This window comes from Tachyglossus aculeatus, chromosome 3 (genome assembly GCF_015852505.1).
Source record: "Tachyglossus aculeatus isolate mTacAcu1 chromosome 3, mTacAcu1.pri, whole genome shotgun sequence".
NCBI lineage: Eukaryota > Metazoa > Chordata > Mammalia > Monotremata > Tachyglossidae > Tachyglossus > Tachyglossus aculeatus.
Window position 1 is genome coordinate 18,914,586 of NC_052068.1, and position 18,814 is coordinate 18,933,399.

General features: G+C 43.0%; 1 protein-coding gene across 4 annotated transcripts in view; it reads left to right on the forward strand.

Moving 5' to 3' along the window:
• MARCHF8 (membrane associated ring-CH-type finger 8) overlaps window positions 1–18,814 on the forward strand; it is a 231,933-nt gene that overhangs the window by 56,543 nt on the left and 156,576 nt on the right. For all 4 annotated transcript variants that reach the window (XM_038743686.1, XM_038743689.1, XM_038743687.1 and 1 more), the window contains one exon: window positions 10,937–11,113. In XM_038743686.1, the coding sequence (XP_038599614.1) occupies window positions 11,012–11,113 (102 nt within the window). In that variant the 5' untranslated portion in view covers window positions 10,937–11,011. The remainder of the gene's footprint in view (window positions 1–10,936; window positions 11,114–18,814) is intronic.

Genomic DNA, 18,814 nt, shown 5'->3' on the forward strand with positions numbered 1-18,814 from the left:
ATAAATAGAATAAATATGTACAAGTAAAATAAATAAATATTTATATTCTATACATATACATACATATACATTCTATACATAGCTGTACTTTTATTTATTTGTATTCATGTCTGTCTCCCCCACTCTGGACTGTGAGCTCTTTATGGGCAGGGAATGTCCCTGTTTATTGTTGTATTGTAATTTCTTAAGCACTTAGTTCAGTGCTGTGCTCACAGTAAGTGCTCAGTAAATATGATTGAATGAGTGAATTGAAAATGATCAGGATGGACCCTGTCCCAGATTGGGCTCCCAGTCTAAGTAGGAGGGAGAACAGGTATTTAATACCCATTTTACAGTTGGGGAAACTGAAGCCCAGAGAAGTGAAGTGACTTGTCCAAGATCACACAGCAGACAAGTAGCAGATCAGGGATTAGAACTCAAGTCCTCTGACTCCCAGGCCTGGACTTCTTCTGGTAGGCTGTGCCGCTCTTTAATTGATCGGATTATTTGGAATCACACAGATGGCAATTTCAAGTAGTGTCTCAATTCTGGTGCTTCAGATTCTTACAGAAAGTTCGCATATTTTGCTAGAGAAGGTAAGTAACCATAGTCACCTCTCTCCCACTGACTCTTCCCGGAGCAAATCACTCAAGTCTCTTATTTACACAGCAATAAGAGCATTACTTGCCTCTCATCCATCTTAGATGTTGAGTGTGAATGAAGTCTGTAAAACTCGTGAAGTTGGTCAATAAGAGCTCTAGAGATGAAAGACATAAGATTAAAAAAAAATGAAAATATGCCCAGACACTGAGAAGAGTAAAATTGCTATTTTAAGAGCTTTCTATTTTTACATCATTAGTATTCTGCAATACAATCAATCAATCAATTATATATATTGAGTGGACAGAGCATTGTACTAAGCACATGGGAGAGGACAATAGAGTTAGAAGACCCAATCTCTGTGACCTCCAGGAACTTAGAGTGAGCCCACTGTTGGGTAGGGACTGTCTCTATATGTTGCCAACTTGTACTTCCCAAGCGCTTAGTACAGTGCTCTGGACACAATAAGCGCTCAATAAATACGATTGATTGATTGATTAGAGTGTAGCTTCGGAGACAGATATACTGTACCTAGAATGTAATCTCATTGTGGACGGGAATGTGTCTGTTTATGGTTGTACTGTACACTTCCCAGGGCTTAGTACAGTGCTCTGCACACAGGTAAGCACTCAGTAAATACGATTGAATGAATGCTATGCACACGGTGAGTGCTTGATAAATACTATTACTACTACTACTGATAGCACGAGTTTGGAAGCTCTGAGCCAAAGGGCAGCCCAGGTCCTCTACCCCTTGATTAGCTACACTGATTTGAACATTTTTCAAGTTCCACTAATGAGTGATGATATAATCTGTGAGGTAGTACTGTTTAAACTTTGGGTTGAACCCTGATGTCCGCTTGGTATTTGGGAGTGAAAGGCAAAGTGGGTAATTATGAGCTGATGTTTGGCACTCCGGTCATGTGCTCGTGCTGTGGAGGACTGCTGGGCGGAGGTCCGGCCACCTGGCTGACCCCGACCACCTGAAACTCATCTTCACCTGCAATAACACTGCCCAGCAGTCAATCACCTTGCCCCCTCCTACCTCACCACGCTACTCTCTTACTATAACGCAGCCCACAGACTTCAATTCTCTAGTGCTAAACTTCTCACTGTCCCTCAACTTCATCTGTCTCACCGCTGACCTCTCGCCCATGCCCTGCCTCTGGCCTGGAATGCCCTCCCTCCCTCATATCACCTGTATATATGTTTATATGTTTGTACATATTACTCTATTTTACTTGTACATATCTGTTCTATTCATTTTATTTTGTTAGTATGTTTGGTTTTGTCCTCTGTCTCCCCCTTTTAGACTGTGAGCCCACTGTTGGGTAGGGACTGTCTCCATATGTTGCCAACTTGTACTTCCCAAGCGCTTAGTACAATGCTCTGCACACAGTAAGTGCTCAATAAATACGATTGATTGATTGAAAGAGCACAGACTTGGGAGTCAGAAAGACCTGGGTTCTAATGCTGGATCTGCCACTTGTCTGCTGTGAGCCCACTGTTGGGTAGGGACTGTCTCTATATATTGCTAACTTGTACTTCCCAAGCGCTTAGTACAGTGCTCTGCACACAGTAAGCTCTCAATAAATATGATTGATTGATATCAGACAGATAATTGCTCTCCCCACCTTTAAAGCCATATTGAAGGCACATTTCCTTCGATTCCTTCCCTGACAAAGCCCTCCTCTCCTCTCCTCCCACTCCCTTCTGCGTCACCCTGACTTGCTCCCTTCATTCATTCTCCCTCCCAGCCCCACAGCACATATGTAAATATTTGTTATTTATTTATGTATATTAATGTCTGTCTACCACTCTAGAATGTGAACTCACTGTGGGCTGGGAGTGTGTCTGTTGTAGGGTACATAACAATTGTATATATTGAGTGGGCAGAGCATTGTACTAAGCACATGAGAGAGGACAATAGAGTTAGAAGACCCAATCGTTTAGTGCAGTGCTTTGCAGATAGTAAGCACTCAATAAATATGATGGAATGAATGAATGAAAATACCATTATTATTACTATTAGAATGGATGGGGCAGAAGCAATCAATCAATCAATCATATTTATTGACCGCTTACTGTGTGCAGAGCACTGTACTAAGCGCTTGGGAAGTACAAGTTGGCGGCATATAGAGACGGTCCCTACCCAACAGTGGGCTCACAGTCTAGAAGGGGGAGACAGAGAACAAAACAAAACATATTAACAAAATAAAATAAATAGAATAGATATGTACAAGCAAGAGCATAGATAGTCAAAGGAGGGAGATGAAGACAGCCGGGGTACAAACCGTGCTTGAGAGTTGGGAGAGGAATAGTTGGAGATGCGTTTGGGTGATGTAGTGGGGATGAGAGAGGTTTTTTTTTCTTAGGGCTTGGGACACATGGTTATGTATTAAGGCACAGGAGAAGGGACCGTCAACAAAATTCATTCAATCGTATTTATTGAGTGCTTACTGTGTGCAGAGCACTGTACTAAGTGCTTGAAAAGTACAATTCAGCAATAAAGAGACAATCACTGCCCATAACGGGCTTTCAGTCTAGAAATGGGCTGGCAGTCTGGAAGAGTGATAATAGTATTTATCAAGTGCTTACTTCGTGCAGAGCAGTACTAAGCATTGGGGTACGCGGGTGAAAATGAGTGAGAGGTTGAAGACAGCGATCGGGAATGGAAGAAGAATGGTCACAATTGATTTTTAAAGGTGTGAAGGGATTGAATCAGAGGTGCAACCAGGAGATATCCTCTTGAGAGATGATAAGGCAGAAACACCTCCTTCCTTTCCATGACTACTCAAGGTGGAAGTCAGTGCAATTTAGGGGTCCAAATAGAAACGTCTGTTGCCACTTTCTTGGGCTTCTCCTCAGTAGACTGGAAGCCCCTTGAGAGCAGGGATTTTGTGTACCAGCTCTTTTGTGTTATACTCACTTGAGTATTTAGTGAAGTGCTCTGCACACAGTAAGCACTCAGTAAATAATCATTGACTGATTTATTGACGGAGGGACACATGGCCTAGTAGAGAGCACAGGCTTATGAGTCAGAAAAACCTGGGTTCTAATCCTGGATCTGCCATTTTTTCTGCTGTGTGATGGTGGGCAGGTCGCATAACTTCTCTGTGCCTCATCTGTAAAATGGGGATTGAGACTGAGTCCCACATGAGACATGGACTGCATCCAACCTGATTATAATAATAATAATCGTGGTATTTAAGTGCTTACTATGTGCCAGGCATTGTACTAAGTGTATCTCCTTCAGTCGTTAGTACAATGGCCTGGCCACTTAGTAGCCTCCTAACAAATACCATTAAAAAAAGAGGGGGGAAGTAAGGACAACCTAAGAGCCCTGTGACTTCTGACCCATTTCAGGGAATCCTGTAAAGATTTGGGAGGAGTGCATTTTAAATTCTGGCTGAAACCCCAGGACATGTTCATCTGTTATAGTGGAATGCTCTATATGTTGTTGTTGTTATTTATTTTAGTAGTATTTGTTAAGTAATTATTTTGTTCCAAGCACTGTAGTAAGCACTGGGGTAGATACAGAATAATCGGGGGGGACGGACACAGTAATGCATGGAGCTCACAAATCTTAATTCCCATTTTGCAGATGAGGTAACTGAGGCACAAGGAAGTGAAGGGACTTGCCCAAGGCCACACAGAAGACAGGTGGCGAGCTGGGATTTCTTGGCTTTAAGTGCCTTCATGGAGGGATGTTTGAAGAAGGAATTTCCCTTCCTCATGTGTGGATGTGTGTTTGGTTTACCTTTTAAGGTTGAGTGAGCAGAAATGGATTCTTTTCCCAGTAATTTTGGGCAACACCTTGGGCACCTGGTTGCTCAGTATTATTTGATTCGTTCAAGGCACATGTATTAGGTTTGGATGGTGTCCCTGAAAGCTTTCTCAGATTATCATCTTCAAGGACTAGTTCCCTCTTGTCCATTTAAGAAGGAAAAAAGGAAGAAAAGACATGGAAAAAAATATGAGGTCAATGCTCCTGACTGCTTTATCTGAAGGATCACAATACTGGGAATCATGGGTGCAATAAAATATACGAAAAGTTATTTCAGCATTAATTAGTGTTTATTATGTGCCAAGCCCTGGGCTTAAGTGCTGGGGTAAATACAGATTAATCAGATTGCATCCAGTGCTTATTGAGACTCACTATCTGAGTAGAAGGAAGAACAGATATTGAATGCCCATTTTACAGAGAAGAAAACTGAGGCCCAGAGAAGTGATGTGCCCAACATCACACAGGAGACAAATGGCAGAACTAGAACCCAGGACCCTTGACTCCAAGGCTCATGGCTTGCTACCTCTCAAGGATGTATAGCAGAGGTTAGTGGAGAGAGCATAAACCTGGGAGTCAGAAGGTCATGGGTTCTAATCCCGGCTCCGCCACTTGTCAGCTGTGTGACCTTGGGCAAACCGATTCACATCTCTGGGCCTCAGTTACCTCATCTGTAAAATGAGGATTATGACTATTAGCCCCCTGTGGGACAGGGAATGTGTCCAACCCAATCACAGTCCTGTAGACTGTGAGCTTGTTGTGGGCAGGGAATCTGTCCATTCTTGTATTATACTCTCCCAAGTACTTAGTACAGTGCTGTGCACACAGTAATAGCTCAATAAATGCAGTTGAATGAATGAATGACCCTTGTATCTCCCCCAGTGCTTAGTACAGTGCCTGGCACCTACTAGGAGTTTAACAACTACCACAATTATTGTTATTGTTATTATTAATAATAATGTGATTACCATTATTCTTAATAATATGGCATCCCTTTTAAAAATATAGGATGGACTTTCCCTGGATTTAATCTAGATTGTAAGCTTCTTGTGGGCAGAGAACATGTCCAGGAACTCTGTAGTATACTCTCCCAATCACTTAGTACAGTGCTGTGCACACAGTCGGTGCTCAATAAATCCCAGTGACCAAATGATTCATTCTCAGAATACCAGTCGTTGAGTTGTCAAACGGGTACAACCTTGTTCAAAGCAGGAAAGGTTTCTGCCTAATAACATTGAGCCTTCTAACCTCGACACAAAGGGCCCTTCACACAGGAGACGAAAGGTCAGCTTTCTTCCCTTTTTCCCAGAGACAGATGCAGTGGTTGGATTCACTTGCGCTTTGGGCGAGATCTCTAATTTATCTCAGGCCTTTGGTGACAGTGACTCTCCCTGATTGCCGTCGGCCAGGGAAATAGGAGTCATTCGATGACTGTTCACCCACTGATTTATCAATTCCTACCTTAGATCATGTTTGGCTGAGGAAGAGCCGCCGGTTTTGGCACAGAGACGTTAGGAGCAGGAGAAAAGCTTAGATGTATGGTGTTCCTGTTTCCTGTTACCTGTTATACGTGCTTGGAAAAAAAGACTCCCCAGTGGCTGGGTGTCAGATGTCTTTACTGGGCTCTCTTTGAAGAGTCATTAACCGCAATCCTCCACTAGTATGTATTTATTGAGTGGGGAAGGGGTGTTTGGTTAATAGGGGAAGCCCAGTTATCTGAAACGATACAACCACTGGCTCTCTGGAGTTACAGGGTGATGGTGCCGTCATTCACTCGTCACCCTCCGAAAGACAGAAGTCTGGTAGAAGAGAAGGATCTGGGGCCCGGACCCAGGTCCGGGCTTGTATGTTCGCTTGAGGTTGACAGCCCATCATCATCAATTGTATTTATTGAGCGCTTACTGTGTGCAGAGCACTGTGCTAAGCGCTCGGGAAGTACAAATTGGCAACATATAGAGACAGTCCCTACCCAACAGTGGGCTCACCGTCTAAAAGCTCAGCCCATGAGCTCTGAGGGTTGGTTCAAAGCCCTCTTAAGCGGGTTGTTATTTTTTTTTTATAGTACTTGGTAAGTGCCTACTGTGTGCCAAGCACCAAACTAAGCGCTGGGGTAGATACAAGATCTTGTTGGATGCACGTTCCATGTGGGGTTCACAGTCCAAGTAGGAGAGAGGAGGATTCAATCCCAGTGTGAAGATGAAGAAACGGAATGTAGGTCCTCTGACTTCCAGACTTCGTTTCAGATAACTGGGCTTCCCCTATTAATGACTCTCCTTACTTTCCTAATGGTTAAGACATTTGTGGCTTAGTGGCTAGAGCACGGGCTTGGAAGTCAGAAGGACCTGGTTTCTAATCCCGGCTTGGCCACGTGTCTGCTGTGTGACCTTGGGCAAGTCACTTCACTTCTCTGGGCCTCAGTTACCTCATCTGGATAAAGGGGGTTAAGCGTGTGAGCCCCATGTGGGACGGGGATTGTATCCAACCTGATTAACTTGTATCTCACCCGATGCTTAGAAAAGTTCTTGGCACAGAGTAGGCGATTTACAAGTACCCTAATTATTCCTATTATGAGTCTGTGAGTGAAAGGGAGGGGTAGTAGTGGTTGTATTGGGTCAATGGTATATATTGAGCGCTTACTGTGTGCAGAGTACTGTACTACTACATGCTTGGTAAGAAGCAGCATGACATAGTGCATTCCCCCGGGCCTGGAATGCCCTCCCTCTGCCCTTCCGCCAAGCTAGCTCTCTTCCTCCCTTCAAGGCCCTGCTGAGAGCTCACCTCCTCCAGGAGGCCTTCCCAGACTGAGCCCCTTCCTTCCTTTCCCCCTCATCCCCCTCTCCATCCCCCCATCTTACCTCCTTCCCTTCCTCTCAGCACCTATATATATATATATGTATATATGTTTGTACATATTTATTACTCTATTTATTTATTTATTTATTTATTTTACTTGTACATATCTATTCCATTTATTTTATTTTTTTAGTATGTTTGGTTTTGTTCTCTGTCTCCCCCTTTTAGACTGTGAGCCCACTGTTGGGTAGGGACTGTCTCCATATGTTGCCAATTTGTACTTCCCAAGCGCTTAGTACAGTGCTCTGCACATAGTAAGCGCTCAATAAATACGATTGATGATGACAGTGGATAGGCCACGGGCCTGGGAATCAGAAGGTGCGGGTTCCAATCCCGGCTCCACCTCTTGTCTGCTGTGTGACTTTGGACAGATCTATGGCCTGTCTGTTCTGGGATGGGGGGAGTTCCAAGCCAGGCGGGAAAGCCTGAGCTGGGGAGGGCGGAGGCAGAAGAGTCCAGAGCAAAGTACAGTCAGAAGGGTTGGTTTGGGTGTAGCCATGCTGTCGTGGCAGGCCATGGCGGGCAGGTGAAGAGAGTGGAAAGGTAAGGTGGGCCCAGAGATGGTGGTCTTGTAGCCAGTCTTGAAGAAACTTCTTTGGATTCCAAGACACATGGGGAACCAGAAATGTGGGTCCAACTGTTCTTCATAGAGGGGTCCTGTGCAGCAGTGTGGAAGGTGGGGGAGAAGGAAAGCATTTGGAGGCCGGGAGAAGGGCGAGGTGGCTAATGCAGTAATCTAACCAGGCCGAGGCCATAGCTTTAACCAGGGTGGCAGCCGGGTGGGAAGATCCAGGAGATGTTATGTGGAAAGAACTGGCAGGATTTGGTAGTAGACTGAAAGGGAGATTTGGAAGATGGTGGTTGTCGAGGATGACACCAAGATGGCAGGCTCTGGGAGGTGGAGGGTGGAATGTTATGGAGAGAAATGGGCTTAGGGGGAAGGAAAGATGAGTTTTGTTTCAGGCATGGATTTTGTCATTTTCAGTTACTCAGTGTGAAGCTAATTTTTACCCACTCTTCACAGCCAGGGATCGCCACTAACATTTGGCCTTAACTTATTATGTGCCATCATATTGAGGAAGTTGGAAGCAGTAGTCTTAATTGTCCTCTATAGGCAGAATTTTCTGTGTCAGATCAGATTACTGTGACATGAGCAGTTGAGAGGTCCACTAAGAAGCCTGTGTGTGATGTCCCTTTCTTTCCCATACCACCCACTTGTAGTGGGGGATCCAGGTTGCTTGACCTTTCAAGCCCTCCAAGAGATCCTCACCCTTGGCTGAGGAGACCACCCAGGGCTTAGGGACAATGAGCAAGGTGGGCAGGGGAGTTTTCTTCTTTTTTTAAAACTGCATTCCTTATCATGGCTGAAAATTGGTTAGGGCAATTGGCTGATGTCTTAAGGCAGTCCTGACACTTCAGAAATACCTTAGATGCTCTTCAGAATTGGCTTATCCTGCTGTCATAAGTCAGTCCTTCCACTACAGAAATATTTTCCATGCCATACAGAATTGGTCAATCCTGATGTTGTAAACCAGCCCTTACATTCCCAAAATATCTCAGATGCTCTATAGGTTTGGTTTATCACAAAGATTCCCTTGATAGAAAGGCCCTTTAACTTGAACAACAATAATAATAATAATGATACTGGTATTTGTGTGCCAAGCACAGTTCTCAGCACTGGGGTACGTACAAGTTGAGCAGGTTGAACACAGTTCTTGTCCCACTTGGGGCTCACAGCCCAAGTATAAGGGAGAACAGATAGCGAACCCCCATTTCAACATTGATTAGAAAATGATCAGGTTGTATTCTGGTTAATGCAGCTTGGTAGATAAATAGATGCATTTATTGGATTTGTGGTCATACTTTTTCTTTTATCATCTCCATTATGAAGCTGTTGACCCACCTAACAAGCATTCAAACAGACCGAGGCTTCTTTGTTGTAGCTTTCTTTCCACCTGCTGCTCAACTTCATTCTTCTTGCATAATTATGTAAATGGAATCACCTGTTTTTCAAGTGGCATATGGTAATAATGGGGAAAACAGTTACCTTTCCAGAGAATCGAATCTCATTTTCATTAGGGAGATACCAAATTTAAACTACTGGTGCTGAAATCTTTAATAAAGTCTTTGTCCTATTTATTTCAATTGTTCATATCGTCAGTGGGGGGCCTGCTAAGGAGTGATGCAACTGAAATCTGAACAAGTAGATGCCAAAATTACCCCCTTCATTTATGTTTTTTTCTGGTATTTTTGAAGTGTTTTCTATGTGCCAGGTCCTGTACTAAGTGCTGAACAAGTTAATCAGGGTGGACACAGTCCATCTCCCACATGGGGCCCACAGTCTCAATTCATTCATTCAATCGTATTTTTTTTTTAATGGCATTTATTAAGCACTTACTATGTGCAAAGCACTGTTCTTGAGCGCATACAGTGTGCAGGGCACTGTACTAAGCGCTTGGAAAGTACAATTCCTGTGAGCTCTTGGGCAGGAATGTGTCTGTTGGCATGTTGTAATCTCCCAAGCGCTTAGTGCAGTGCTTTGCACACAGTAAGCGCTCAATAAATGATTGAATGAATGAATCCCCCATTTTACAGATGAGGTAACTGAGGTACAGAGAAATGAAGTGGCTTTCCCATGATCACACAGCAGAGAAGAGATGGAGTTGGGATTAGAACCCAGGTCCCAGGCTCTATCTACCAGGTCATGCTGCTTCTCTGGGGTTCTAGATTAACTCCAAATAAAATCTTAGTAATAATGATAATAATTGTAGTATTTATTAAGCACATACTATGTGCAAAGCACTGCTCTAAGCGCTGGGGGGGATACAGCTTGATCAGGTTGTCCCATGTGGGGCTCACAGTCTTAATCCCCATTTTACAGATGAGATAACTAAGGCACAGAGAAGTTAAGTGGCTTGCCCAAGGTTACACAGCTAAGTAGCTGAGCTGAGATTCGAACCCATAACCTCTGACGCCCAAGCCTGCGCTCTTTCCACTGAGCCACGCTGCTTCTCTGCACTAGGGCCAAAGTTTCACTATTGTGTATTTACCTGCGACAGGGTCTGTCCCAAAAACATGACTGAAATTTACACTTGTCCCTCTGACAAAAAAGCATCTGCTGAGTTCTGAATCATGAGTCATATTAAGTGCTTACTATAGGTCAAGCTCTGTGCTAAACACTGGGATAGAGACATGATAATCGGTTCAAGCACAGACCCTATCGCACATGGGGTGTATAATTAAGAAGCAGCATGATGTAATGGATAGAGCAAGGCCTGGGCGTCATGGGCTCTAATCCTGGCTCTGCCACTTGTCTGCTGTGTGACCTTGGGTAAGTCCCTTCACTTCTCTGGGCCTCGGTTATGTCATCTGTAAAATGGGGATTGAGACTATGAGCCCCACATGGGACAGGGACTGTGTCCAACCCGATCTGCTTGTATCCACCTCAGTGCTTACTACAGTTCCTGGAACATAGTAAACGCTTAACAAATACTATAATTATTCTTGTTATAATTTCAGTGGTAGGGCTAAGTAATTTACTGGAAATGGAGCTAACTACTTATGATGCGTAAACCTGATCTCTTGCCTCTTTTGGAGGATGCCTTATTAAAGATAAGGTCAGTCTTCCAGCTTCATCTAGCCTTCAAACATACTCGCTTTAAAGTTTGAAAACTATCTGAATTAAGCCTGATTTTTTTTTCTGTTTCTTTTCCCCCCACAGCTCTGCAGCCACTGCGCAAAATGCATCCTTTGCAGACTCTCTGTCTTCACTAAGGAGACCAAATAGAAGGCTGTAATGAACACGCCACTGCATCAGATCTCTGTCATTCCAGCCCGAGACATTTCCGCTGTCAGAGGCTCCAGGAGTAAGACCAAAGAAAAAGAGCGGGAAGAACAGGTAGGCCGAGATTGTTGTTTGAGTTGGCTGGGAGTTTTCAAAACAGGTTTCTAACCACTGAGTCATAATGCCTACTTAAGATTCAGGTGGTGTTATGGCTTCAGAGAAGATGGAATTTTCATGATTGCTTATAAACTAGTTATTGTTGTGCAGGACGTAGCATCTTACCTAAAATACAGTGAAGATTTGGAGTGATAATTAAGTGCCTTGTGTTTACAGTTCATTGGTCTCTAGAGGCTGGATTGGTGAAATTTTCTGAGTAAACCAACAGAATATTTACCCAAGTTTGGTTTCATTCATTGCATCTCTTTTTGTTGGTTTTGACTACTAACTAGGTGGGGGACCAAAGATGGAAATTCTCTTTATTATCTTTTGACCCCCCAGTTTTGAGAAGGTATGCAGAGAGCTGCAGTTTTTGATTCTAGTTAACTCTTGGTATATCAGTGCAAAAAGATTCAAAGGAAGAATTCTACATTTCAGGAGAGTGAACCACCAAATGTGTTTCATTCACTCACTTTACTTTGCTTTATAATTGTTTTTCTTTGGGATGGCCCTATATCCGAAGGCACATCTTCTCCAAAAGGTCTCCCCAGACTAAGCCCCACTTTTCCTCATCTTCCACTCCCTTCTGCGTCGCCCTGGCTTTCTCCCTTTGCTCTTCTCTCTCTCCCATCAGCATAGCACTTATGTGTATATCTGCCATTTTATTTATTTGTACTGATGTCTGTCTCCCCCCTCTAGACTGTAATATCATTTTGGGCAGGGACTGTCACTCTTTATTGTTGTATTTTACTTTACCAAGTGCTTAGTACAGTGTTCTGCACAGGCTAAGCACTTAATAAATACAACTGAATGAATGAATATGGCATTATTGTATCCATCCAGCTACTAGTCCTTACCCTTCTCATTTTTATTTTTATGGTATTTAATTCATTCATTCAGTTGTATTTATTGAGTGCTTATCAAGTGCAGAGCACTGTACTGAGTGCTTGGAAGAGTACAGTACAACAGTAAACAAACACATTGCCTGCTCACAACGAGCTTATAGTCTAGAAGGGAGAGATAATGAATAAAATAAATTACAGATGTGTACATAAGTGCTGTGGGGCTGGGAGGAGGAATGAATAAAGGGAGCAAGTCGGGGTGATGCAGAAGGGAGTGGCAGAAGAGGAAATGTGGGACACTTAGGAAAGTCTCCTTGGAAGAGGTGTGCCTTCAGTAAGCCTTTGAATGATAGGGGAGTAATTGTCTGTATTTAAGAGCTTACTGTGTGTCAGGCACTGTAATAATAATAATGATAATTATGGTATTTGTTAAGTGTTTACCAAGTGCCCAGCACTGTTCTAAGAGCTGGGATAAATACAAGATAATCAGGTTGTCCCACGAGGGGCTGACGGTCTTAATCCCCATTTTACAGATGAGGTAACTGAGGCCCAGAGAAGTTAAGTGGCTTGCCCAAGGTCACAGAGCAGACAAGTGGCGAAGCTGGGATTAGGACTCTTGTCCTTTGTCTCTCAAGCCCGGCCTCTTTGCACTAAGCCAAGCTGCTTCTCCACTGTACTGTACAGTGGGATAGATAGAAGATCATTAGGTTGGATACAGTTCATGTCCCACAAAGGGCTCTGCAGTCTTAATCCCCATTTTCTTGATCAGGTAACTGAGTCTCAGAAGAAGTTGTGAGGTGCCCAAGGTCACACGGCAGGCAGGTGGTGGAGTCAGGATTAGAACCCAGGTCCATTAATCAATCAGCTGTATGTAGTGAGTGCTTACTGTGTGCAGAGCATTGTATTGAGCATTTGGGAGAGTACAGTATTACAGGGTTGGTAGACATATTCCCTGCCCACAACAAGCTAACAGTCTAGATGATACAAAGACATAAATTACGGGTATGTACGTAAGTGCTTTGGGGCTGAGGAAGGGGTGAATAAAGGGGGCAAATTGTGATGCAAGGGTGTCACAGAATGGAGTGGGAGAAGAGGAAATGAAGGCCCATTTGGGGAAGGTCTCTTGGAAAAGATATGCTTTTAATAAAGCTTAGAGAAGCACCATGGCTCAGCGGCAAGAGCCCCATCTGTAAAATGGGGATGAAGACTGTGAGCCCCATGTGGGACAACCTGATCACCTTGTATCCCCCCCAGTGCTTAGAACAATGCTTTGCACATAGTAAGCGCTTAAATGCCGTCATCATTATTATTAAGATGAGGAGAGGGATGGTCTGCCGGATAGGAACGGAGAGAGCATTCCAAGCCAGAGGTAGGACCTGGGCGAGAAGTCCGTGGTGAGATAGGTGAGATGGAAGTACGGTGACTGTGAGCCCACTGTTGGGTAGGGACTGTCTCTACATGTTGCCAATTTGTACTTCCCAAGCGCTTAGTACAGTGCTCTGCACATAGTAAGCGCTCAATAAATACGATCGATGATGAGCGGGTTGGCATCAGAAGAGCGAAGTCGTCAGGCTGGGTTGGAATAGGAAAGCAGTGAGGTGAGGTAGGAGGGGCCAAGGTGATTCAGTGCTTTAAAGCTGATGGTAAGAAGTTTCCTTTTGATGCAGAGGTAGATTGGCAACCACTGGAGTTTCTGTAAGCACTTAGTACAGTGCTCTGCACACAGTAAACACTCAATAAATACGACTGAACGAATGGAGGAGTGGGGAAACGTGAACTGAATGGTTTAAAAAAAAATGATCCGTGCCACAGAGTGAAGTATATTTTGGAGCGGGGAGAGACAGGAGACAGATCAGTGAGGAGGCTGATACAGTAATCAAGGCAGGATAGGATAAATGCTTGAATTAACATGTTTGCCATTTGGGTCCTTCTGACGCCCAGGCCTGTGCTGTATCCACCAGGCCGTGTTGCTTCTGTTAATTATTTTCAAAGTGCTTTGGGAATATTAGCTAATTAGGTCTCAGCATTCCCTCTTATAAATGTGGAAATGAAAACAGTCTGGGAAAATGACACGTTCAGAGATGCACTATTAATCAGTTGTGGTCTTGGTAGGCCTTTGTCTCATATTTTGGTCACAGCAATGGACTGGACATTTCCTTTTCCAGGATTTTAGGGTCAGGATATTTTGGAAAGAGATGTAATCTCTTTGGGTTTCTCATTCCCAGTATGACAGGAAGTTTGTTTATAAGAGCTTTTGCAAAGTATTTTTGGCATAACAGTGAAGTCTCCCATTTCCCAAGAAGTGCCAAGTGTAAGCGTGATGTGCTGAATGTAAAAAAAAAAATGGAAATCAGTTAATTAGCGAATATTCAAAATCACTCTAGCTGTTTTCCCTCCCTTTTGCATCACCCAAGAGCTTGAGCTCTTACCTCCTAAGCACTTCTGTTACCCACCCCACACTTGCACAAAACTTAGGTACATGAATTTATACTCGATTCCTACTCCTACCTGTAATTCATTTTTGTGACTTTCTCCCCTGCTAGAGTTTAAGCTTTTTGAGTGCAGGGATTGTGTCGACTTACTCATTTGTACTCTCCTGTGTGCTTAGTACAGGGCTCTTCACAGAGTCGGCACTCAATAAATTTCATTGATTGATTCCTTTTAGATTTTAGTAGGATAAACGTTTGACTTCATCGATAAAGATCTCCCCGCAATCTTACCTGCTGTCAACACTATGGACTTTCCCTTCCCTTGGAAACATGATCTGATCTCGGTTTCACTGACACAGGCCTCTCCTGGTTTTCCTCCTACCTCTCAGTCTCTTTCACACGCCCCTCCTCTGCCTCTTGTCACTCTTTATTGTTGTATTGTACTTTCCCAAGTGCTTAGTACAGTGCTCTGCGCACAGTAATCACTTAACAAATGCATATAATAATAATAATGTTGGTATTTGTTAAGCGTATATGAATGTGAGTGAATGAATGAATGACTGCCTCCCATCCCCTGAGGCCCAGAGAAGTGAAGTGATTTGGCCAAGGTCACACAGCAGACATCTGGCTGAAGTGGGATTAGAACCCAGGTCCTTTTCATTCATTGTCGTACAGTTGAGCTCGTACTGTGTGCAAAGCATTGTAGTAAGCCCTTGGAAAGTGCAATTTGGCAACAGAGACAATCCCTACCCCACAACGGGCTCACAGTCTAGAAAGGGGAGACAGACAACAAAACAAGTAGACAGGCATCAATAGCATCAAAATAGATAAATAGAATTATAAGTATATACGCTCCCAAGCCCATGATCTATCTAGTCCGCCATACCACTTCACAAGCACATCTTATTAAAAGATAGGCTTATTAACAGTACCTCTTCTCTCAGATTCTGTCCCTGACCAGGCCCCCATTTCCTCTTCTCCCACTTCCTTCTGCGTTACCCTTGCACTTGGATTTGCATCCTTAATTCACCCTTCCCTCATCCTCACAGCACTTATGTGTACCTAGCCATAATGATTGATTTATATTAACGTCTGTCTCCCCCTCTAGACTGTTATCTCCTTCCGAGCAGGGAACTTGTCTACCAACTCTGTTAAATTGTACTCTCCCAGGTGCTTTGTATAGTTCTCTGCACTATAAATGTTAAGCCCTCAATAAATATTATTGATTGAGGAATTACCCATTATATGGAAATGTGCCAACTTGTACTTCCCAAGCACTTACTTAGTACAGTGCTCTGCACACGGTAAGTGCTCAATACATACGATTGAATGAATGAATAAGCCGATCACTTAAACTCTATACCTTTTTCTGAAATTAATCATGATCTTCACAGAGAAGCAGCATGGCGTAGTGGATAGAGCACAGGCTTGAGAGTCAGAAGGTTCTGAATTCTCATCCTGGATCTGCCACTTATCTGCCGTGGGCAAGTCCCTTCACTTCTCTGTGCCTCAGTTACCTCATCTGTAAAATGGGGAATAAGACTGTGAGCCCTAGGCGGAACAGAAACTGTGTCCAACCTGATTTGCTTGTATCCGCCCAGCACTTAGTTCAGTGCCCGGCACATAATAAGTTGCCAACTTGTACTTCCCAAGCACTTAGTACAGTACTCTGCACACAGTAAGCGCTCAGTAAATACGATTGAATGAATAATAAGTGCTTAACAAATGCTGTAATTGTTATTATACATTTGATGGCACCTGGAAACTGTAGTTCTATTGATTTTTATTTTTATTTTTATTTCTTTTCCCCTTGAGAAATGGGAATTAGCTTTGGGTTAGGGGAAATTCCATGCTGTACTTCTGTGGGGCTTCATTTGATGAATATCTGTCACACATTCTCTTCAAGTGAACGGACTTGGGGTTTCCACGTAGGCAGTTTGATGTGACATTAACAGTCAAGAAGCAACAAATAAAACCAGTTAGATCTTGGTGCTTTGGCTGAAACCCCTTGGCTACATGGTAGCAACCTTGTCCTTGAAGACCTAGATGAGAATCCCTGTTAACCGTGCAGAGAAGCAGTGTGCCCTAGTGGAAAGAGCACAGGCCTGGGAATCAGAGAACCTGGCTCTAATTCCGGCTCCACTACTTACCTACTAAGTGACCTTAGGCAAGCCATTTAACTCCTTGGTGCCTCAGTTTCCTCATCTGTAAAATGGGAATTAAATCCTCCCTCCTACTTATACCGTGAGCCCTATGTGGGCCCAGCACTTTGTCCAGCTTGATTATGTCATTGTTTTTATTATCCCTTACTAAACAGTGCTTGACACATAGTAAGCATTCATTCAATTCTTTCAATCATATTTATTGAGCATTTACTACTACTACTACTAATAATAATGATGGCATTTATTAAGCGCTTACTATGTGCAAAGCACTGTTCTAAGCACTGGAGAGGTTACAAGGTGAACAGTTTGTCCCATGGGGGGCTCACAGTCAATCCCCATTTTACAGATGAGGGAACTGAGGCATAGAGAAGTGACTTGCCCAACGTCACACAGCTGACAATTGGCGGAGCCGGGATTTGAACCCATGACCTGTGATTCCAAAGCCCGGGCTCCTTCCACTGAGCCACACTGCTTCTGCATTTACTATATGCAGAACACTGTACTAAGCATTTGGAAAATACAATTCAGCATCAGAGACAATCCCTACCCCCCAAAGGGCTCACAGTCTAGAAGTGGGGAGACAGACATCAAAACAAGTGCTTACCAAGTACCGTAATTAATAAATTAGATAACCCGACACAGAACTTTAGTTATAATTCTGTGACCCAGATGCAGGGGGTGATATTTATAGAGAGCCTTTCTACCCATAGCAAACTCTTTCCCTGTAGGATGCATTGATCCAAGCTGAAATTTTAATCACACTTATTTGACCGTGGAGCCAGGGTAGATTGACAGATTTTTGAGAGGCATGAAGGCAGCCCCTTCTAAGGTTCTTATTGGCAGAACTTCTAGACTTCATATGGACGCCAAATGCCATTTCATAACAGGACAAGACTGAATGAATGGGATCCTGGGCTGAATGCACGATAGGCAAAGTTTTTTATTTTGAGTCATACCTTAAAAGATTAAAAAGCAAAATATGCCATCTAGCCATCAGTGAAAGAAGTAACTTCAAAGCACCTCTTGTTTTTTTCTGAAAAGCAGTTTTATGGTTTCAAGGCCAGTATAAACTTTTGAAAATAATCACAACCCCTATCTAAATCAAATAGATACAGCCAAATATAGTAATCCAGAATGGAATATCCCTGAAGGTTACGTGAAGGGAACTCTTGTTTTCCTATTTTTCTTACTGACAGTGATTTTATTGACATATTGAAAAAAAAATCATGCGACTGTAACAGACTACCAGTAGTTTTTTTCATTTGTACGCCAGACTTTGCCTGTATTAATGGTTAATCAATCAATCAATCAATCGTATTTATTGAGCGCTTACTGTGTGCAGAGCACTGTACTAAGCGCTTGGGAAGTACAAGTTGGCAACATATAGAGACAGTCCCTACCCAACAGTGGGCTCACAGTCTAGAAGACTGTTAAGCAAGATTATTTCAAGAAAATAGCTAGCTGTGCTTCCATTTGTCTTCCTGAGATTGAAGTACATGAGTACATATCTAAATTTACGTTCCGCTTATTTAAAATCGAGAAGATTATTATTCATCTTTATTTTTCTGTCAGAAGCATTTTTGCTCCTATTTGCTTATAATTATTATGACTTCCAATTATACGTTGATGAGCTGGTCATAAAAAAGTCTTTTTCTTGGCACCTAGCAGTCTTTGTAATCAGAATTCATTTTATTGGATCTTTATTTTTATTTTGACTGCTTGTTCACATTTATGACTAGTGTGTGGTAGATTGATATAGAAATTTGTAGTTAATTATTTGAGCTGTGTGCAAGCCAACTAAAACTTACAGACCTTTCATTAAGTTGGATCTGTAGTCACCACTCCGGCTTATTAACACATAATCAAATCTGTCCAGCCTGAATTATTTATACAGTTGTCTGGAACAAATTGGAATGTAAAATTTAAAAATATTTGCAACTCAGCCTTTTCAAAAGAGGGCATGTAATGTGAGTTTTACAGTGTGAATCCTTGAATTTCTAAAATCCTAATACCAAAGAGCCTTCCTAGAGCTCATATGTAGTTGTTAATCCAGTAAAGATTCCTTCCCACTTGCCATATTTTGTTATTATTCCTGCGGGAAAGATGAGGAATCTTAGGCATATTTGGAACCTGTTACTTGCCCAAGGTCTTTCAATAAGTGACTTACGGGGTCTGGCATAGTCTCCGTCTCTCGACTTTGCTCTCTTAGGTCTTGTTGCCTTA